This window comes from Chelmon rostratus, chromosome 1, assembly GCF_017976325.1.
Source record: "Chelmon rostratus isolate fCheRos1 chromosome 1, fCheRos1.pri, whole genome shotgun sequence".
Classification (NCBI taxonomy): Eukaryota; Metazoa; Chordata; class Actinopteri; order Chaetodontiformes; family Chaetodontidae; genus Chelmon; species Chelmon rostratus.
In genome coordinates, this window is record NC_055658.1 from 2,805,752 (window position 1) to 2,829,773 (window position 24,022).

Here is a 24,022-nt window from a genome sequence, read left to right on the forward strand (position 1 = left end):
AAACAGCTGTGTAATTTCGCTGGTCAGCATTCAGAGACCTGCAGTTTGCTAAAGACTTACCTCAATAGATAAGACAGATCACCAATGCTGATCATTGCACCAGCACTGTGTCTCCATTTATAGATATCCATATACCAACCACTGGGCGGTGATTTAATCTACTACAGTTGGCTACTGGAACAAACAAGACACTGCAAACCAATGTTAGTGCTTGCTCAAGACCAAATTGAAAAATAGTGAATGTGTCCTTGACTATAGCACTGCTCACGTATCGCCTAATCAAAGCATGTCTACTGAGACGCAGTTCAATATTTCACTACATCTCCTGAAGGCTCAGAGAACCTTCTAATAACCAGCCCCATTAGGAGAAGGCAATATGAATACACCATAACAGTCTCAGGCAAATGGTGTTTGAATACCCATGAAGTTACAGGCAGCATTGTGCTGGGAGTCTGCAGAGTCCAGTACCTGCAGGTCCAGAGCTGTGAGCTGCTTCCCCTTCTCTGCTGAGTTGCGTTTATACTCCTCGATGGTCCAGGACGGCTGGCCGCGCTTGCCGTCTGACAGGCTGGTGAGTCTCAGGTCTGTGTACAGCGGGCTGCCTTTCACATGGGGCTTCATGGAGGGGGTGAAGGGGTGCGGTGAGAAAACCTGCTCGATCAGGTAGGACTCCTTCGGTGGTTTAGGGGGGCGGTGCGCCTGGGGGAGCTCGTACTGACGTTCTCGCTCTGCCTGGAAATGGAGAATAGAGAACACAAAGGTGATCAGGGAAGTTTACACCAGCATACTTTCTTCAACCTTGGGAGCCTTTGCTTTAGAAAAACAATAAAGTGGTTTGCTTTATTTTAGGCCAACGAGGGTATTACTCATTCTAGATCAACCCGGCCCTTTTCCTGAAGTCTTTTCAGACACAACTCTCAGCCAGTAGAACAGGTAATCTGTAAGTCAAGGAGCACAGGCTGTATTACAGAGCAGGGTTTATTTTTAAATTTTAATATCATCAGAGCGCTGATGTCAATGCCTGGGGAGGACAGTGAAATGCTACCGTGCACACCTGTGAGGCAAACGGAGGCAGTCTGCTGTCTAAACCTGGCCTGCTGTGATGAACATATGCGCCAACATACAGCATCATTTTAAAAGTACTGATGTCAGCAAAGTGCAGAATAAATATTCAAAAGGCTTTTAAGGATTTAAAAGAAAAAGGGTACAACTTTTGATCAGGAATGGGTCAATTAGAGGCGATGGGTTAAGGTTAAGGTTAATAAAAATGATAATAATGTTGACTTTCAAACACATATACGAATCATTTTATGTTGAAAAAATCTGATGTCTATACACGTGTGCTGTATATGAGATGCATATGGGTTGTTCATGTGTGCAACAAAACTCAGTTTAATTTGTTCTTGCTTAAAACAATTCTAATTATTCCTTTTATTGCCTAGAAAAAGAGAAGTCTACTGCAAATGAAATCCTTTCACAGTTCAATATACAGTATCTATCCAATGTAAATAACATTACTTATCCAACACAGGCTTAATTCACTTCCAGGGAGTAGTTTTTCTCAATTCTAATGAATTATCATTCCCTCATTTGAGCATCAAACACAAACATATGGCCACAAGCAGCAACTCCATGTTCAGACCTTTTTGTGTTTAACAGAAGCAAGTCGTCCTAATGACCCAAAACTCAAGCCACGACTATCAACTAGCTGGTTTCAGACTTCACCAAGCTCAGCAAAGTCCCTTCAGTGAGTCAAATTCTGTTAAAGAGTCCAATCACATACTCATTTCATCATTACAATAAATGCAGCGTTGCAATAATTGCACACTCAAAATGCAATTCCCCCTCCCCACTCCTGAAAGACACCTTGAGGTATGAGCCAGTATGTGACAGACACATCCACAAGCCCCAATACATATGAAACTTCAATCATCCAAGAGGCTTTTTTTGTAGAGAAAACTGTGATGGATGCGCATGGCAAGTCAATCAACCTGTGGCGTGGAGGACCTTGTATTTCCAGTTTCCACTTTATGGCTGCCACCATAAGGTGGCGCTATGAGCATTTGCATTCTTGCACTTCATTTGCAGCTGCTGTGCTACAGTTTCATGTTCCCAGCTCATTCCAGGTCATGGCATATTGAGCGATGGCAGAAGACAACAAATAATAATAATAGTAAATGGGCACAAACTCAATAGGGTTTGAATCCTAATGAAGAATAAAGCATTCCTGAAGGGAGAGTATTGATTGTATTGATCCTACAGCACTTACAAGCAGCTGCCTTTAATACCAAGCACAATGAGAAACATCTGTCTCCAGGGTCAATGATGGTGATAGAAATGTATGTGCAGGTGTGTGTGTGTGTGTGTGTGTTTGTCTTTATCAAGCAGGAAAGCTAAAGTGGCTCTCAGGTAGCGGCCGGCAGCCTGTGTTAATTGGATGGCTGTGCAGTAGAGTTTTCAGAGACACTGTGGAGGGATAAAGCAGTTTCAAGGCAGAACATTCATGACTCATGGACAGTCATTATGCCAACATGAAAACCATCCTCAGCTCCTCACAAACCATTCTGACACCACTCAGCCTTTCCTGTCTCTGCACTCTGCGACAATCCAGACACATTCACAACAATGCATTCCATTAAAAAGCAAAAAACAAATAATCCAAACACTCAGACCGAAACTGCTAAGCTTATCACTGGGCCATTAGCAGGCATAGGTGACCTTGGCAGTTACCCACCGGCTTGGGAAGGGCACATTTATTGTACCCTATCATTTCACCCAGTCTACTCTGAAAACTCACTGTTGTCCAGAATGTGCATTCTTTGTCTGTTCTGCATACTGTCACTGTCATAGCATCATTTGAAACTCATGGCTGTCACTTACTTATCTTGTGTGCAATGTTGTTGCTCAGTGACCTTGTATTTTTAACTGAAGCTCTCTGTGTCATGACCCCTGCTGTGTCAAAGCAGCGGCCTTATTGAATTAATGATAACATGGCCTTATTGGAGCTACGAAATGGCACTGGCTTGGCTTTCTGATGAGCCTTAGGCTAGTTAATTTGAGCAGGTATCCATCGCAGCAAACATGAAGGGTTATATGACCTATATTGAAATTTAGAGTTTCCCTAAATTCTAGCCAAATGTAGGTGTAAATGCAGGAAAACAAGGAGCGCATCCTCTGATTCAGAACAAAGAGAACATGCCAGACTGTGGTTTTGAAAATGCCCTAAATAGCAGGCTCATCTTGGAGTTACAGCTGGTGGGCTTGTTGATGCTACAGTCCATTGGCAGAGGAACTAACTGTGGCAGCTGAGTCCCAACCGTTGTTATCTAAGCTTTTTCCCTTTTTTTTTAACCATCTTCTTCCCCCCTTACAAAGCTTGAGAGAAGAGAATGAAAAGGTGAGTCAAACCATAACTGGAACATTAACGGTCTGAGGCAGTAAGACAAGTTAACACCTCTACAATACCACACACAGTACCATGTGCTTTACCGAAGTGCTATTGAATACTGCACATCCATTTGACTGCTGATTGTGCAAATGCACAAATGAGAGCTTCCTTTCTTTAGCAAGCAGCTGGTGCACCAAACACAACCCTAACCAAACACAGACTTCTCTTATCTGAACCACACCGCAGTTGCCATGTGAGGATATGGAAAAAGAAGTGTTTTCAGAAATGTTGTCACTGTTGTTGGATGTGATCTTTGGTTTTCGAGACTTGTCCAATATCAGTGTTGGTTTATGGTTGTAGGGTGCTATGTAGCCCTCACACTGTGACCACTTTCCTGCACATACATTAAGATGAAACAGACATTTTCACAACTGAATAATTCTCCCCAGATGGCAGCAATGAATACATTTGCTATTTGCCAACAGAGGAGGGTTTCTTTTTTCTATTTTTTTAAACAGGGAAATTTGAAATGTAGCTAATAGAACATGTCTTTGCTGATTGCTTGTTATCAGTCACAGCTGCTCTAGCATGGATCTCTGACTTTAGTTATTAACAACCTTTGCTACTTACAAATGTTAAAGATTAAACCTAATTTCATTTGTTATGGTAGTAAAGTAGATTAAATACTTGATTTGTTTGACATGTAAATTGCTAAATTGATCTGCGTTGAAGTGAATATGGCCTGAGCTGTAGAGAAAAGCTTAGCTTTTGTCTGACTGACAGATCTTACATATAAGACGAATGGACAGAGAGGATGAAGGTGGGCAAGAGACTGGAAGAAACATGAGGGGCAAACCAAAACGAGGGGAGCTGGGAGCTACAGAAGCTGAAATAAAGTGAAGCAAAGCAGATAATTTCCAGAGATAAAGTGAACCACCTGAGTGCAGGTTGCAAGGTATTGCTGTCCAACCCGTCTCCTAACAAGTCTGGTCGTAGAAAACAAATCTGTATTGATTGTAATGTTTTTTGTTTCAAGAAATAAAGAAATGTTCATAATGAAAGTATCTGCACAGTGTTCACTGTCAATGTATTTCATCTGTTTCTCTGCAGTATCTGCTATTGGCAACTAAACCATGATTAAGGTTTATAGTTCTGGAGCTTCTAGCTTGGCTGAAGCTATGCAAGGTTGTTAGTGAATAAGGATGTTATACTTCCTCCACGATAACAAAGCATTGCCAGTCAATCCAAACAGCAATTAGGTTTCCTCCAAAATGTATCTGTCAACACAAATTAGTTACCTGCAATTCACAGGAGATTTTAGACAGATTTTCCTGAAATAGGGTGCAAGAGCCAGGCTTTCCCAAGAGGATAACATTCACTGTAGTATCAAAGCCAACCAGACAAGAAATCTGTTTAATGATTTACATGTGCAGCAATAGTCTGATGACTCCAGTTCCAGTTAACACGCAGCTGCTATCACAATCCCTCCCAGTTTCATCAAATAAAGCATCTCTCTGGGTGTGCCTCCAACTTCTGAACTGTGGACAAGGTTTGGACAGTTTCCAGTTACGTTTGTTCATCACCACCTGGCTCCAGGTTCCATTCTTACCACACAAACACAAGATTAATATCCATCCTCTTACTTTCTGAAACAAAGCAAACAAGTATATTTCACTATCTAAAATGACAAGTCCGTTAGTGCAGCCTCCATGCAGTGCACCTCCTCAAACCTACAACTATGTCAAAGCTTGCCATCATATTTCTGGCATGTAGTTTCCTTTTTATGGAGGTGCACATTAGCTTTGGAGTCAGTGTGTACAATCCCCTCCAAACTAGTATTAATCTCTTAGTCAACACACAGATGAATATTCTTGCTAGATTGTGCAAGTTTCTCACAATACATGCAGAGACAATACATGTGTCTAAACCCCAATCCCATACTTCCATGAAGTGTTACTTACAAGTCAGCAACAAAAAAATGAGACCAGATGACACTGAAAAAAGACACACCACTCATTTTTCACACTTGATATCCAAGCTGGTTGTGAATATGCCTAAGTTTCTCATCAAGTGCTGAGTTTAATTTTAGGAGGCATGTGTAGAGTCTCACCTCTCTCCTTCTGTCATATACATGCTCCCTCGCCCTCGCTCACCCACACCTGCACACTGTCTGTCTCTCTCTCTCCTGATGCTGTCGCTGGTCCCTGCACATTCATCAGGACAGCTGTAACTTTCGAAGGATTAAATGAATGAACTTATTATTGAATGAATGCATGTGTTTTTCAAAGGCCCTCTCCAGTCCAGGCTCCGCTTTTCTTACTGTTCCTTCATTTGGATGTTTGAGCTTCCCTCAGTAAAATGATGGCTGTGCAAAGTTTGCCAATGACGGGCTGTCTTCACATCCGTCTTCCGAAGTGGAAACATCTCTGAGCTCACCTTGAAGCTGAAGTGTACATAGGAGCATTGTTGGTGGCATTTCAACTATTTTGGGAGCTAATCGTGGTCCAGTCTGCAACTTACACAAATGTGATGGGGAAACTTGGGGATTTTTTTATTGTGTTCAACATGCTGCTGATTTGTTGAACGTCAACAACACTAATAAACTGGAGAAAGCGTCGTGCAGACTGCACACAGCTCTGATGTATCCTCAGAGAGTGAGTGCAAAATAATTCAGATCTATGTCTGACTAAAACTGATCTACACCACGCTGATCTTGCAGTTACAAACTGAACTGCTAAACCCGTGAAGGAAAAGGTTTTCACTGATGAACACAAGGCTTGATGTACAATTCCTACACATGCACATAGTAAGAACAGGCTGTGTGCTACTTTACACTGTCAATTCATTATTTAATTAATGTCACATCACCAGATTCCTTGTGATGCATACATAAATTATTGGATTCCCAGTACACAGTACAGGGTGGGATGAGAATCTAATCACTGACCAACAGCATGCAAACTGCTGTTTTAGAGTAACTGCACTGTTACAGTAGATGTAGATGCATTAGCAGATTTTCACATATTATACACATAGATTGCACATAAACACATTCGGCAGGTAACTGCTATGATGTCTTTATAAACGACATATTTAACACAACAGACGGTTGCTTGACTTTCAAACTGATCATGTGGTGCGCACTTAAACGTTATTATGACCTTATTTCCATTATACTCAACTCCAGTCTGTTATCGGGATCTCATCTTCGACTTGGTCTCGACCAAGACTTGTTCCTCTCTTGTCACACTGGAAAGGACGCTCTGCTCTGCGCCATGCAGAGGAAATTCTTCAATATCCCAGTGTCATTTCAGAGGGCAGGTAATGCTTTGCATGGGGAGGGTTTAATTAAAAATAATGAGCTGTGTGGGTTATCCCTCTGGCAGCCATCTCAGCTAGTGATTACCATGAACCTCATCACAACTGAACTTTATCTGCAAAAATTCAAGACATCCTTCAGCCTCAACACAAATGTTTACCTCCAGCTGCTGACACAAAGCTGAGGACGGTCCTGAATGAGCTGAGAAGAAGGAAATGTGCCCATTCCACCACCTGAGCGTCTCATTTCATTAAGTGTGCATAAAAATAACAAGCCTTAATGTGAATGTGATTTAATGAAGGCAGCTGGAGACGTGTTATTATTTGGCAAGACAGCGTGAAAAATTTAAGGATTACAGCACTATTTCTGGTCCTGATAAGATTCCTGCAGTATCCTGACAGTGACTTCACATATCTGGCATGTTTAATGATTTTACATTGAATGTTCCTCTGCTCCATAAGTAACATTTGATGTTTTTCTGTTATTTAATTTCTGTTTCTGTTAGTCTGTGATTCTGTCCCAAGCTTTCCCAGGTAATACAACATGTTAAGCAATGTAGACAATAAATATTTATAACACACCCACAAGTAGATCGACACACCCAGCTCATCAACATTTGATTTCAAACAAAAGGCCAACATGTCTTTGTCAGGTAGTGACCAAGCATCCTCATTTCAGACATAGTGTCTTGTACAATTGCGTGGAAAGATATCTTTCGTGATTTGCAGCTAACATTGCAAATGAAATTTGGCTTCTAACAGTGAAAACTGTCAGTTAGTGAAAATTGTCAATTATTTGAAACAGGCTTATATTAGAGACAGGCCTTAAATTCTAATGTTACCTGTTACCCAGTTATGCAAACTCAAAACTGCCTCTGTGTTTACCTGTTATCCTGCTAAATTCAGTATAATAGCCACATGACAGCAATATTTCAATAAGTACAGCAAGAGTCACTTCTTTACCTTTTTCCCTCAACAATATCAAGCTACCACAAATGAAACTCACTTCCTCTGACACTGTCACATTAAAAGCCTGGTAGCCAATTTTTGTCAGAGTTATAATGACTATTTTAGCAAATTAGCCAAAATTTGGCAATAAAACAATAAGACAATAGTATGAAGAATGTTAAATGAGCTGGGGGGTTGGGGGTTTGGCCTCTGTCTTGACTTGGCTTTGAGCCATAAGGAATCGCGTGCCCCTCTATCTGTAACCACTGACATATGTGTCAGTCAGAGGTCTGCCTGAGCATCAAACACGGCTCACCTACAAAGCTGACCTTTACCAACTCTGTGTTACATCAGCCAACCGAACTACAGACATTTTCATGACGAGTAGATGTTGATTTTATGACCTGCAATGCTGAGACAGGTTTAAATAACAGAACTCCTAGACCACATGAGTTTCTGATCGCTGTCAGCTCTGTCATTTTGGGAATTTAGGAGTTGGATGTGTCTCTGGTATCACTTCATATAACATCACACACTCTATACACTATGTAAGTATCGTGCTCATGTGGACTGATGTTGAATTAAAAAGCCTCATTACATCACAGTCTGTCAAATACTTGAGTGGGAGTCTATACACTTTTTGTCAGCAGCATACCAACACAGTGATGTTGTCTCTCACACCAGAGCTTGGAGACATCCAGTGAAAATATATTTGAAAAATCATATCAGCGTTTGTTTTATTTAACATCACCTTGTTATTCATATCACCTTCAAAGGTTTGTTTGATAGATTGTGTTTGATGTAGGAACTTTCTGGCTGTGGCAGGTGGTTTAAACTGAACACATGAGAAAGTAAAATCTCAGATGGGTCTGAAATACAAGAGCTTGTTGTCATCACACCACTATGTATACGAACCCGCTCATGTGACATATCTACATTAGTCAAAATTGGCCACTATTTTTGTTCAATTATTCCTTCTGAAAAACCGCACAGGTTCGATGCCGGTCTACGTGTCCTGGAACATTTCAATGTCCCGGACAAACAGGGGAAATTCCAGGCAAATATTATCTGTAGTTATGGACCCTATTCTCCCATGTTTTTGTCTCTAAGTGAGTAATAGGGACAACATTTTTTAAAATTAGTCCAGTATTGAGCAAGAGCACTGCAGCCAACAGCCACAAAACAGGCTGCAAAACAATCCCTCCAGGTCTGCACACCGTCAATGCACGTCTACTAAAAGTGTTTGTTTTTGCCACTGACAGGCTCAGATTTTTATAATAAGTGTCTGACAACATTATGGAAATGATCCCTACAAAGACAGACCTTTTAGTGAAAGAGGAAGATTCTTTTTGTTTAACCACAAACTGCAGCTATACCACTCTAGCAAAGCCACCAGACTCCATTTACAGAAACAGTATGTTATCATCGTGAAACACACACGTTTCATTAAAACTCAATAGAAACAAAATACACCAAAACCGTCTCGATTCGTCTTTCACTGTTCCAACAACCATCACAGACTCTGGTTTGGCTGAAATAAACTCTTAGTTCACCAAATTGGGAGAGGAGCGAGAGAGAGGGCGGACATCAGAGAAACAGTGAGAGCAGCGTGCAGAACAGTGAGTATCTCCACATCTTACTCTGGAATTATTTTCACTGGACATTATGACCAGAGAGATTTAAGTATGTCCATTTTAAATGGTAAATGCCTGATAACTGGAACTCTGGTTGTGTAACTTGTCCTTCATGCAGTGCATTCAGTGCAGTGGCCCTTATATAAGAGCTATCAAATATCTACCATTCTGTCAGACACTGATCTCCACAACATCTTTTTAAAGGATCGGTCTGCATTTTGTTGTGGTCAACAAATCCCATGCAGGAACGAACCAACAATGAACTGATCCCACTTACAAGTATTGTCATACAAAAACCTGTCAAAACCACATCAATGAGCTGCACCGTCACATGCACTGTTTTCCTGCTGTTTACGAGCCACAGACATAATGAGCATTATACTGAATTTATGAGGATAAGGGTTAGGGTTAATAGGTAAGAAGTGTTTGCAACAGCAAATTCAAGCAGAAGCAGATCAGAAACCAGAGAGGTTCCTCACTATAATGTAATGAGATTTACTTACATAATGAGGGAAATTTATGTCCTGTGTCTAATATGAGCCTGTGCCAAATAAAGGCCTGGCTCTATCTGCAGGTACAGTAATGACTGGAAAATCAACCATTTGATTATTGACTTCAGAATGTCAAAGCCCAGATCAGTGATGCAAACAGTCACATTATCACGGATCACGAATATCTGGCCATTTCATTCATTACAAGCTGCGTTTTCATGGTAATGTCTTAGTAAGAGAGCCAAGCAGGTAATTTAAAAAGCTTCCCTAAAGATGCAACTAGCTCAGCTTCAGGATATTTACTTCCAGCTGCAGGAGGACCAAGATATGAGCACAGGAATGGGATAAAATAAAAAATGGATGGCTGTATGTACAGGCAAGGTGGCTTCCAAGGTGGAGACGACCTCCATCTTGGCAACAGTCCAGCGATGGGTGAGGAGGATAAAAAAGGAGGGCTGGAAATGGGAGTGTAGAGGAAATAATAGACAGTGAGGGTGTGAACTAATGACTGATTGAGTTAAGGATAATGATTCTTTAAACTGCTCCTCTGTCTCAAACCCATTTGGCAACACTTTGCTTTTATACTTTGGATTCAGGTTACAGCCAGGGGATGGAGCTGAGTAAATCTGTAAGTAAAACTAAAGTTAAGGTGAGAGAAGCCCAGAAAACACAGCCTGCAGCGCCTACTTTGGCGCATTTTATTGATAACTGACACACCAAACAACAATAAATAGATGGGATAAATGCTAATTGAAGATGAAACGTGTGTGATTCGTAGTGAAGGGCTACATAATAAAGGCAATCGATCTGCAAAAATTCTCTAACATGAGAATCAAACCACAGCAAAACACTGACATCTGACTTTAAAACAAAGAAAACAACTTGATATTATCAAAAGAAACATTATTCAAGATAAAGGTTCTTAAAACAAGATTATTCATCTTTTAATTCAAGGGTGCCTAAAATAGAATAGATAACAGGACCTCATTGAAGGATCTGAAACCTACTTAAAATATCCTTCTGTACTAAATAAAACTCCAATTCTTCTACCACTTGTCCTCTGCCTCTTGTCACCTGATGATGAGGAGGGTGGAGGGCCACACGATCTGTGCAGGTGTTAGCAGTGCAGTGACTAAAGTGTCACAACGCACTTCACACCAAACCTGAAAACACGTCAGCTTGTCTTCACTTCACTCAGGTTCACTTGTCTTGGTAATTGTGAAAATAGCCATTTTTTCCTTTAAACCACTCTCAGAGCTTGAATTCTGTTGCTCTGGAGGAGTTTCGTCAAGTAAGAAAATAACCCTAATGATGTCATAGTGATGTCATCATCTTGCAGGTTGCGGCAGAGCCGTGTTAAGGGTTTGAAAGGAGAGAGAGTTTACCAGGCATAGAGAGTGAAAGACAGTTAATTTGCATTATGAGATGTGAAGGAATATACTGTGAACATTCAATCAACTTCTCAGGCTTGTTCCCTGTCAGCTCTATCAGAAACAGAAACGCAAATGAGTATAATGAGATTATTTATCTTGGATAAAATGATGTTTTAATCATAGTAAAATTAAAAAAATGTAATCTGTAAAAACAAGAGTGGGCTTACAGTGTCTTAAGTTAATGATAATGGGATACTGTTCACTGATCAACAGTATCCCATTATTTCTGATACAGAAACAGGGGAAAATGAAGAGACAGATACTCCCCCCAGGTCAGGTTTACTACATGATAGTGACATGGTTTACAGCTGCTTGAGGCATGTGCTGACACAGCAAAAGGCTGCGAAAAGGCAGCTCAGGGTCAGGCCCAATTTCAATTAACATCCGCTCCATTTAGCTCCCTGCAGAAAGGTCACAGAGAATGACTAGTGTGTTTAACACCTGCTGAGACATTCTGACATTTCAACATGGTGTGTTAAAAGCCTGTCTCCAGTCGGCCAAGCTGTGCAGGGAGCAAAACAATAAAACTGAAAATGTACCTAAAAAGGAGGTGGAGTCAGGACACGCTGGAAATTGGACTGTGCTATATGGATACCATGGCACACCGTATCTTAATATAAGAAACTGATACATGACGTCTAGTACATATGACTCCCTGCTCCCCCAAAAACCAGACCTCTAACCCCCTCACCTCTGGCCCTCTCCTCACACAGTACATTGAGGCTGACCCACAGGAGGACAACATGTAACAAGACCCACAAATCTCTTCCAATGGTCCCTTTTCAATTAAGAGTCCACCTCAAAAGCATTCTTTGGTTCTGTGCCTCCATCCTAAATGTGTGCAAACTCAGGCTGAAGTGTCAGAAAAAACTATTTCTGATATAAATTGCATAATTTCATGAATTGTAATGTTTTGTTCATGCTGATTTCAGCGAGTTTTGTTCCTTACACATCACTGGTGTACAGCAGCAGCAATAATTAATGTCAGGGGTTCCAGCAGAATTTGAGGGTGTAGTTATGATGGTTTTGGGAAAACTACTCTCAAATTTACATCTGGAACACAAAACATATAACCAAATTTGAGTATAAGAGAATCTGTTGATAGAGGTGTAACCTAAAGGTTTATGCCGGGGGGGGGGGGGGACTTTGATCCGGCCCATGAGTCATAAATATAAAAAAGCAATTCAACATAATATCTGCAACATATACACAGCAGTTGATGTCGCATCAATGCATCATGACGACTGTCATGAATACAAAAGCAGATGCAAAGTGTTGTTCTTTCCAAGAGAAATGGACAAAAAATAATTCTTTGTTGAAGTAAAAGTCAAACCAGTGAGCCTATGTAGGTTTGTGGGGATGAGCTCGCAGGGCTGAAAAAGCCAAATCTCGCTATGAACAGCTTGAGATATGCTAAACTGGATGAGATGCAAGGACAAATTTGGGTGACAAAGACCCAAAGACAAAGTGTGTTATGTTGTCAAGTTTTGTGGTGAGCGAGCTAATAGCAAATGCCGGGATCAGACAACATGACCGATCACAGCACGTCTTATTTCACGATCACGGTTCAGATGTCATCGGGAATGCGGGGATAACGTTCCGACAGCACAGCCAGCTACTCGCCAGTCTGATGAAGTTCTCACCAACATCTGTCTTTTTTTACTCGGTCACGGTTCTCCCTCGAGGAAGCGTCAAACAGGCAGGGCTACTCTTGCCAGAGCTCAACAAACTTTTCCTCTCTTTCGTTGTCCCACCTGATGGCAGACACCTCAGCGTCCCTCCTTCTCCTCACCATGGTTACCTGACTGCGCTCTGAAGAGAGCACCTGATTGGTAAACGGTCAAGTCAAATGTCAAGACAAGAAAAAATCTGCCATGCTAGTCTTTTCGCCGTGGTGTTTTGAAGCGTCCCAAATGCTGTACAACAGGTCGCTTAGCGTGTCACTCTACACAGGTAAAGACACCTGATTGTTGTTCGCAATCGGCCACGACAAAATCGTCTCAAAATTGGGCTAGACTTGTGTGGTCTGATCCAGGCATAAGAAGCTGAACCTCGTTCAGAAGGAGAATGTGTGAAGGAGTCCTTGTTGCTCAAGCTCTAGCAGCTTCTCAGCTCTCTGCTTTAAAGCTGTGACAAGCTCAGAGGAAACGCTGTGTTCCTACTCTGCAGGAACAAAAGCCTGCTGTGGCATCTGAATATGCTGCTGAGTGTAGAGGCAGAGGTTTCAGGACATGAGATGTTAACAAAAGGAATTAAACATGTTTGCCATTTAATGTGGAACCAGTTGATGTGCCCGGCAACCTACAACATGAAATCATTGAGCTGCAAAGCAACAACCTGCTACTGAAAGCAGTTCTTTTCAAAACTGACTCTTGTTAAGACTCATTGCCGCTCAGGACTGACAGACCCAAACCTGGAAAACCAGCTGGGAGTAGCATCATCATCATCATAATCATCATCATCACTGCCATCTGACATCAGACACCTCACCTAAAGCAGTTCCAGCCGTTGCAGTGGTAACTGTGATATGTGTGTTCAGTAATACAGTGTGGCCCTTAAAGGATGTTCTACAAATTAAAATGGCCCTTGATAGGATAAAGGCTCCTCACCCCTGGTGAGTGGTGACAAGGGTCAACTCCCCCAGTCACCACCCCTTCAACCTCAAACATTAACTAGCTTTGTCCGGTCTCTGATGCCACTCTGCTCCTCCCTTTGAACTCTTGGCTTCATGCCATGCTGCCTTTCCTCCTGGACCTCATACGTAGGCCCTAAACTAAATCAACCAGCAACATCTGGTGGATTTAGTTTGTGACTTCGCCTGCATGAATGCTGAACACTGTGCAGTTTGAAGCCTGTGAGAGCTCTCATGGACAGCAAAGCTCCATATTGCTCTCCCACCTTTGAGTCTCAACAAGGCAACATGTGATCATTTATATTAGACATGGTTATCCTACATGCATATCCCATATGTGGCTACCAGTCACATTTTATCATCACTCTGTGTTCATTATATGCCCAAATATTGTAATATATTCATTTATAATATATTATTTACTTTATAATTATCATATATCTTACAGAAAAGCTTCAGTGTGAATTTGCCAGGAGCAAACCCCGTGCCCACCGACTATATCTGGCACCTGGTGCAGAAGCCAAAGACACTGGAGCCAAATTCCAAAACTATATGAAAAAGAAATAAATGTTACAAATGCCATCGCATTATCATTTAATGATAGGTTGATCACTCTGTCAGCACAACCACTTCATGTCCAAATAAGAATGGATATATCCAAACTACCACAAACCAAGTCACATCAATAGCAAACGAAATAATCAGCACAAAAAATCTACACTGAGTGGCTTTCACCAAAGACAACTGTCCTGTAATATTTCCTGTCAGTTTCAGGTTAAACATAATAATGAGACAGCAGAGGTGTTGGCGGATATTATTAGTATTTCTGAGCATTAGCCAGAACCAGGCTAGCAGTTTTGCCCTGCCTTCAATCCTTTTCCTAAGCCAGGCCACGCTAACCACAGCCTGACTGTAGTCCTGTTTGGAACACAAAGATATGAGAATAACATCAACCTGAACATCTCAGTTACTGAAAGAAAGCAAACAAGTACTTTCCAAAACGTTAAATCTACTGAAAACTTAAAATGAAGCTGTAAGAAAATTCTCCAAGCTGTTTATTTTCATCTAACTGAAGGTATATCTGCATCATAAACTGCAGTTTCTAATTAGTATTTCCATTTTTGGAACCAAACTTCTGCATTCTTGATACAGAACATATTCTGGGCTGTGAGATGCCACGTGGGACAAAGGAGTGCAGCAATAACAGAGTGTCTCAGCTCTGATTTAACACTGGAATCTGCTGGAAGTGCTTTTAAATCCCGTATGATTTGCATGACAGGTTACTCAACTTTTATCACTAAAACCTACATGGAAATATAAGATAATGACTTTACGTGTGTTTGTTGAGCTGGGCTGCAGCTAATGATCACTGTCATTATTGATTATGCTGTTAATTATTTTTTGGATTAATCATGAAGTTGATAAAATGTCAAAAATATTGAAGAAATTCTGCTACAGCTTCCAGAACCCGTCATGAAATCTTAATCTTATCTTATCTTTAGAAGTATGCCATTAAGTCAAACACTGTGTTTCTGTCTAACCTAAAAGTGAATTCAGTAACAGCGTCTGTACCTCTTTGGCTTTCCGGTGTCTGTCCTTGCTGTCTCTGTCTCTGTCTCGGTCCTTGTCCTTGCCCTCGTCTCCAGGGTGGCAGGAGTAGGACACTGTCCTCCAGTCTCTTGGAGAGTTGGTGATGCTGGAGACCTTTGACTCGGTGGCACTGTTCTCCTCGTTGAGGGAGCGGGACGACCTCCTGGTGAACATGCTCTTCTTCAGAGCTTTTACCCTGAGGCTATCGCTGTTGCTCCCGTCTGAGCAGCACCACTCCGCCGAAGAGCCATTGTCCATTTTGACATTGTGGCCAGTGGTGTGGCACTGGAAAACACGAGGTGAGAGGGTGTTGTTAGGGTGGGGTTGTGGCTTGTCGGGGGTGGCACCGGACCCAGATGCAGACACCGTCTCTCCGTGCCTCCCATTGGCCTCGGGCTCCTGGATCTTTTCGTCCAGCTTGTTGAGTTTGGAGAGCACCTGGGAGATCTCACTGCGAACCCCTGACAGAGACTCCAGCTTCTTCTCGATCTCGCCGATCCTCATCACCAGCTTGCAAACACTCGATTTGAGCTCGTCATCTGTGTTTTCCAGCGAATGGAAGAGACGGTCCAGCTTAGACTTGGCTAGTTTGACCGTGTTGCGCTCAGGGGAGCTGTCGCCTTCGGACTTCAGCGTTACCTGAGAGAGAGACCCATTACTGTTGTAGCAGGACTGCTGGACAACACCCAGAGAGTCACAAACACTCATGTCATCCAGAAAACGGAAAATGTCACTTATATCATCACTAATGAGCTCAGAGTCTTCGTCAGAGTGTTTGAAGGTGTGTCTTTCTCTGTCACTGTACTTAGCCGGGTATTCCTTCATCTTCTTCTGCTCAGCCTGCTCTGTTTGAGTCCCAACACTAGAGGAGCTGTCCCCTCCCTGAAAGGATGGACTGTTCATATTTTTGTCTCTAAACCTTTTGGCTACTTCTCTTTTGTCCAAACCTGCGGGTCCACTTGCCATCAGTGCTACATCCTTTGTTTTCATTCCGTTAGTTTTCTTTGCAAAGCCAGATGGAGAAGCGACTACCTTTTCCTTTGGGCTCTGAAAATGCTGCTCGTTGTCGGTGCTGATGATGCTGATATTGCGATGGTGGTTTTCTTTCAGTGGTTTGCTGTTCAGAAATGACCTCTCAAAGTCTGGAGGCCCCTCGTCTGTGTTGAGACTGAGGCTCTTCACTGGCCATGCAGGCTGCTTCCCCACTTTGTGACAGAGCTTCCTGCTGCTAACGCACTCAGAGACGGTGGTCGGACCGAAGTATGTGGATGCCTGTAAGTCGTCCAGGCTCTCGTGCTTTACCCTCCGTCTGTCCTGCAGAGGGGAGTTGAGTGGCGGCTCAAAGTAGGGGTTGCTGTAAGGCAGTTCAAAGCTGTGGTTGAAGAAGGTGGCAGGCTTGTGCAGCTCCCTCCTGGTGTAGGCGTCAGCAGCCTTACTGCCCTGTTTGCACTCAGTGGTGATGACCTACAACAGTAACCCAGACAAGGACTGAGTTGGCTTTAAAACACTGACACAGCAAAGACAGCAGAAACAGCACAGCAGACACAGTGCACTAATGAAAACTATTATTATTTCAAATAATACTAAACAAAAATTCTTTACAAATATCACAAAACTGTGGAGCTCTCCATTGGTTATACATTAGAAACAACATGCAAATTAATTATTAAACTGAGCAAAACAACAGATAACCTGTAGCAGGAACTAATAATAGGTTTCAGGGGAACAGAATGGTTTGACACATGTCTTCTCCTGGAAGCTGCACATAATAGACAGACCTTCAGCCAGTAAGAGCTGTGAATAAATTAGACGCTGTGTGAGAGACCTGCTTGACTGTTCATGCATAATTTATATGTGAGAATAAAATACGGGTTAGGGGAAGCATTTTGAGATAGAATTTGTCCTTTAACAATTAAAGTTGCACAATGACAAACATGGTGCTACTCCCTTGTATTACTCACATGTTATGGAATAGTATGTATTTTCATTATTTTCTGCAGTGGTGAAAACTTGTGTACTGTACTTAAATATGTTTTCAAGTACTTCTATTTCACTTGAGTTTTCCTTTTTACCTACTTCAGTAGATTCATTTAACAAGGAAATAGTGTACTTATTGTACTGTACTGCGCTCCAATACATTGACCTGACAGCTGTAGATGCTCGTTTTACATACAAAACATGCATGTTATAGATTAACCTATCCAATACATATACATACATATACACATATCATGTACATTAAAACGGCGCTTACATGTCACCGCATCAATAATAATATCCCACTAAGCTAACACATTTAATATTATTTCACTCTGAATGGGGCCGTTCAGCAGGGTTAAGGCAGAATGCCAGATCTTCATCCTCGAAGCCAAACAATTACACTTTTTCATGATTATTCATGGTTTGAAATCTAAAATCAGGTCATGTTGCATTTAACTTCATTATGTATTCAAATGAAGTGAAACCCAGCATCAGAGGTACACTGTACAGATTTCCATTAATAATCCCTGTCAACTCTGCTAAACAGGCAAAACAAAGAGTGCCGAAAATAATCATTTTAAACTAATCAATGACGATTTAGATAGTTAATTATCATTATTATTAAGTCACTTTTTGAGTAGAAATCTGAAAAAAACGTGTTGGTTCCATTTTTGAAAACATGCTGCTTCTTATATACTAAATGATTAATTAATGATATGGACAATTACTTGTAAATACGTCAGCTCTTTCTAAATATCTAGCTTTATGTCTCTCAGACTCTCCAAATACGTCTTCTTTAGGACAACATACTGCTGTATTACTTTACACACACCACATCCTAACAAAAATACTTTTTCACTCATCTATTTATCCAAATCCTGACAACAGCAGATTAACATCAGCACTGAATCAAAGTGGCCCTCCCTCTCTTACATCCTTCAACAGCATCCTAAAAACACCAACCTGTGGTGAGAAGGCCGCTAAGTTGTGGAAGTCCTCCTTAAAGATGTTCCTCTTCTGGATGCAGGGGTGAACAGAGTAGGGCTCCGGATGGCCAATGTGCCGTAGTGACTCTTGGTCGGTGGTGGACTCGCTGTCGATATCCATTGGAAAGTAGGTGCTCTGCATTTCGCAGGGGGGAGATGGCGGACTGCCGCTGGAGTACTGGGGCAGATGGTGAAGTTTGTCCAGAGACGCTGCTCTACATTTCAGGTCCTTGCTGATGCCCAGAAGGAAGTTAGGGTCTGAGGTGGGAATAAACTGCTGGCAGTTGTTGCACTCAGATGATTTAGGACAAGGCGGGGCACTCTGAGCCACAGTGTGCTGCTGGGGGCGGTGGTGATGGTGGTGGTGATGGTGTCCTTCTCTGAGGTGATCCACGTGCTCATAGCTAACCCCCATGTCCTGAAACTTGTAGGCGTCGTTGTCAGACCTGCACAGCTCCACTGATTGGTTCTTGTGGAACTTGCCTCTGTGCACTATAGGGAGCTTGTCTTTGGCTATGCCTCCGTTCATCTGGATCAAGTTGAACATGGTGACGATGTCTGCCGCCACCATGAGCTTCTTGGACTGCGGGTCATCCATGGAGCAGCGCATCTTGTCCTTGAAGAGGGTGGCCGGGAAGGCGGGGTCCAGGCAGGCCGTGTAGAAGAGCAGGCTGCGGAGCTTGGCCAGGTGCACCAGGTCGAAGCGAGCACACAGGGACTTGCACAGGTCCTGGTAGGACATGGTATTGTGCTTAGTGTCCAGCTCCTCCAGGATTCGGACGAGGAACAGTGAGTACTCTGGGAGGGGGTCCATAGCTGCTGGCTGACAGGAACAGGCCTACAGAAAGGGTCCTAACTCAGAAGAAGGTTGGCAGCTAGAAACAACACAAATCTAAATGTCCATTCAATGCTCATGTGTTGTTTTTTGCCCTCACAGAAGACGAATAAAGCATCAGAAAATCCGAGCTGCTCACTCACAGAGAGCAGGAGGAGCTGTCTCACTGTGGATACAGACCAGTTCAAACTGACACATCATTTGCTGGTTGTCTGTAAAATCTTCCGAGCAGAAATCCATCCTGCTCCTCCTCACTGGACCAGTTAACACTGAGCCCACCTGCATTCCCTCAGTAACAGCAGCTGCAGAGCCTCTGACAGAGCAGGCGCGCGCACGGGGAGCCAGTCGGATGTGCACGCAGTCACTCACCCTGAGTTGTTGGGATCAGCGCGGAGAATCAAGCGATCGGCTTGGTGCGGCACAGCTCGTCTCTCATCCGAGAGCCAGCAAAAGGGAACATGAACTCAGAGCGATCAGCATCATCTGGCTCTGAACCCGCAGCGCGCAGCCCTCCGACACCAGCAGCCACAAGCCGGTTTACAGAGACAAACTTTAACCCTTCCGATCATCCGTCAGTTTACAGGAGAAAAAATGAAAACACAAGTCAAACGCACAGTGCGTCCTCACGTGCACGCGCACAGGTAAATGCTGATTAAATGACATTAACTGTGTCGGTTGGTTTTGCTGTGAAACACGGATCCATGATCCCGGTGAGTCCCAGCAGGATGGACTGTCTCCACTGCCCGATGCTGTCCCCCCTCCCGGACTCCCCGATCACAGCTGTGCTGCTGTGCTGAAGGAGCTGTCCGTGAACTGAAATTACATGCTGTGCTGAAATCCAAGTAATGTCACACTGAAAACAATCCACAGTAACACTACCGGTTTCCGCTTTCAAAATAAGAGCCTCAGAGAGACTGCTGAGAATCCATTTTTTTCCTAACTAGAGATGGTGGAAGAAGCATTCATAACTTGTTAGCAGGCCTAAATTTAAGAACAATGAATAAATACTTTGTTAAAAGTAATAATACTGATTTCAGACTGTTACTAAAGTAAGAGTAGAGAAGTAATTTTCATTTCTCCTTTATTATTTTTGTAAAGAATAATAATCTGTAAAGTAACTATCATATAACTACAATAGTATTACTAAACAAAATGAGATTATTTGCCACAGAAATTGAGTACAAGTACTTTACAGTGCTCTGGTAAATATACTTACCTGTTGTTATTTTCCAGCAATGCTGAAGACTACTACTTCTAAACTACCGTTTTCTAGTCTTACTTCTCCTTTACTTGTCAACCTGTTTTTGGATCTGTGCAAACAATTAGGTAAATCTAACCTTTATAAATGAAAATGCAAATAAAAACAAAACACTAATGTAAAACATATTTAAAAGAGAATTATGAAAGCTTTAAAGTGGATTTTGATAGCAGCTTGAAGCATTTTGTTGAAAAACCCTTTCACAAAATATTTAATTACAGAAGTAGGCTGTAATAACGTACAGGCCTGCTGTTCAGACTACCATGACTGTAAACCATAAACACAGACACAAGGCTTAAATACTTTGGGTTGTTTTGCAGTAAAAAAAAAAAAAAAAAACTTTTGGCAAATGTAACACAGCCAAAGAAAACAACTGTTAAAATCATCTAAAACACTGACACTGACACTGACAAATGTCTGGAAAGTTGTGAAATACATTAAACCTTATTAACATTCATGTAATCAGATAAGTTGAGATCAAGAGCTCATTTTCAAGAGAGAGCTCAGTGGATAAAATGGACGTATAATTTCTACCTAATTTCTCAATCAAATATTGCATGTGAGCTGGAACAGTGTAATGACAGTTGAGTGAATGGAAAAGAAAATATGTGAAATACACACACATATCTGCCTACACTGCAAAATGTGCATTATTATCAGAATTATCTATAGAATTAATAGATAGACAGAACAGACAGCACCATGATAAATGAATTGGTATTACAGATAGCAGCCACATTTGTTATATTGTGAATTCCAAAGCACTTTCATTTTTTATTCAGTTTAGGTCTGTGCTTTTATTATGAAGGCAAGGTGTCTTACTTCCGGTCATAGCCTACTTGATTCTTTGTGATCGATGCAGTTCTTTGTTTGCACCTAGAATGACGTAACTACACCTTTGCTTGGCAGTGGAGAAGTATCAGTGATCCCGCTGTCCCTCTGACACTGGCTGTATTATTTAACATGATGACATGACGTGTCACACCTCTGCACGTGACCTACCAGTGCAGTGGTTAGGGACTGGACCCCTTCACACACCTCAGGGGTCCGACAGTGAGTTCACAGCCCCTTCATTATCCACCATAGTGGAACTTCTCTGTCCAAACAGAACATCAGCAGTAGAACACATTAAACATGGAACATGTGAAAACTTTTACTACACAGAGGACAAACAGTCCTGACGTGTCTTTGCTCTGCCTGAGTTACTGCTGGCTGCTGCTGAACGAATGAAAACAATCCTCTGATGAGCTTTTAGTGGTACCAAGTGCTCCTACCTGTTATATCACAAAGAGTTGTTCCTGTTTGGAAGAGTCATGATTTTTTTTTCTTTTCTGTGTAATGGATGACATCGTTTTCATACAAATGTTCATTTCTTACTAAATTCTTACGATAATGACACTAATAATAGCCACCACCATAATCCCGCTGCCTTTTGGTTTCAATAAGCTGTCATTTGAACATGAAGCTGGATCACTCAGTTTAGCTACAGGTTCATGAAAGGTTTAGCACACTGTAGCTTCAGTGCCCACCTCTGGGTGTGGAGCAGTCCATTCAGGAAGCAAAGCTGCCACCAGTTTTTCAGATAAATATCACAATGTTTAAATTGAAAAAAACTTCACATAAAGATATGGGAACATACAAGAGCATATAAAGAAGTGTGTTTGATTGTTAAAAGGCCTATTTTCTTCTTTCTTATACACTGTACTGTGTTTTTGTTGCTGTTTCTTGCCTCAGGGCAACATTGAGCAGTTTGTCCACTTTGGTTGAGACAACATCATCCTAAAGTGTGGAGATGTATAAGATGCATAATTCTAACCACAGTCAGTGTCTTTACTTTACCATCTGCTGACACTTACAGGAAATGGACAAAAGAACCTTTTCTGAAACACGATAGAGCAGTTTGGGTCGTTCCCTCTGTCAAGAAGAGAGGATCCTCGAATCAGAACTAAGAGACAGGAGGTCAGGGGTCAGTCAGCATGTGTGTGTGTTTGTCTGCTGTGGCATAGAATGGAAATACTCAAGTAAAGTATAAATACCTTGAATTTGTTCTTAAGTACAGTACTTAAGTAAATGAATGTAGTAAATGCCCACTGTGACACCAAGGTCCACAAGCTGATAACTTCCACCAGTTCACAACCCCGTAAACATGAAGTGTGATAAGACGCCATGACACCATGTCAGCCCTGTGTAGAAAAAAGAGGACCCAATGAGATTACAGTCCCTCCACACAGTACTGTCATACTGCAAGTACTGCATATGCATAGAAAAATACAATAACAAAACCTAAAAAGAATAGTAAGTATGTGTGTGTGGGTGTGAGCCCCTGAAAAGGTCCGTTGTGTTTCCTTTGCTCAGATGGATAGAGACAAACGCTCCCCTCATCCTGTCACTGCCACTGACGCAGGCTTTGTCTGGGAGGTGGCCCGGCAGGCGGGCTGGACCAGGTGCACGCTGGCTGCTGGTTCTTGCTGGGCAGCGCAGAGCCTGCTGAGCCACGAGGGAGGAGGAGGTGGTGCCACACCTTGTTTTTTATGTTTAGTTGGTGCATGTGGAGGCGCAGCTGCAGCAGCAGCTGCAGGGTGCCTCTTCCTGGAGCGAGCAGCTTGGCGCCGCTGACAACGCTGAGGTATGGCTGGTTGGAGCAGAGGGGGAAGCTGAGACATGTGCAGTCAAATATTTCTCTGCATCACAGTATGCCCCCCCCCCCCCCCCCCCCCAAAAAAAAAATCCTGGATGCAGCCACCATTGTTGTCGTCAGGACAGCTGTAATAGCCTTCTTCATGTCAGTTGCTTGCTCGAGGAAACAAGCCGAAGGGATGCCGCCATGGTCAGCCAGAGCACCATGACAGATCTGAGAGGGTGAAGCTTATAGAAACTAGAACATGGAGGTTGGACAGATAATCAAAAATGTTGTTGCAGCACTAATAATAAGCAACAACAATCACTTATCACACATCATGTCTGTGTGTGGTTTGACTGTAGTTGGTGGAGGGAGATGGTACAGGTGAGGTGGGTACCTCTGTGGATGTGGTAAGTAATTAAGGTGCCTGGTGAAAATGTTAGTGGTCAGTAGAAAAACGAGGAAACCTAAGGCGCTACAGTCACATCCTTTTCTTGAAGGCAGTAAGTTTCCTTTGTGGCCTGTTAGCAGTTGATACAGCCAAAAGGCTTTTACACAATTCTCCCAGAGTGAACAACAAATCATTTCACCCGCACCACGTGTGCCGTGACACCCGCTCAGTTCTGCCAAATTTTTATTTGAACACGTTAACAGTTAAAAGTTAACAGTTTAAAGCATTAAAGCTATGATCATGACAGAAACAGACTTGTAGCACTAACCTCCCTCCAAAATATCCATTCTTAAAAAAAATAATAATAATAATCAGGAAAACTTGTAGTTCATCTCACAGTCAAGGTCTCCAGTTTGTCCATGTGGGCAGAACCACTGGTCAGCACAGTGCCGAGTGCCGTCCTCAGGGACTCTGTGTCCCAGCACCCTTCAAGCGCATGCAGCTCAGGGGAATTGGAA

The 24,022-nt window shown here is 42.3% G+C and overlaps 1 protein-coding gene across 1 annotated transcript in view; it reads right to left on the reverse strand.

Annotated features, from left to right (window-relative positions):
* minar1 (membrane integral NOTCH2 associated receptor 1) overlaps positions 1 to 19,229 on the reverse strand; it is a 28,874-nt gene extending 9,645 nt beyond the window's left edge. Inside the window, exons 1-3 of the mRNA XM_041942779.1 lie at positions 18,378 to 19,229; positions 15,417 to 16,898; positions 469 to 732 (exon numbers count right to left, since the gene is read on the reverse strand). Coding sequence (XP_041798713.1) covers positions 469 to 732; positions 15,417 to 16,898; positions 18,378 to 19,214 — 2,583 coding nt within the window. The 5' untranslated portion in view covers positions 19,215 to 19,229. The remainder of the gene's footprint in view (positions 1 to 468; positions 733 to 15,416; positions 16,899 to 18,377) is intronic.
* Positions 19,230 to 24,022: the final 4,793 nt, after the last annotated feature.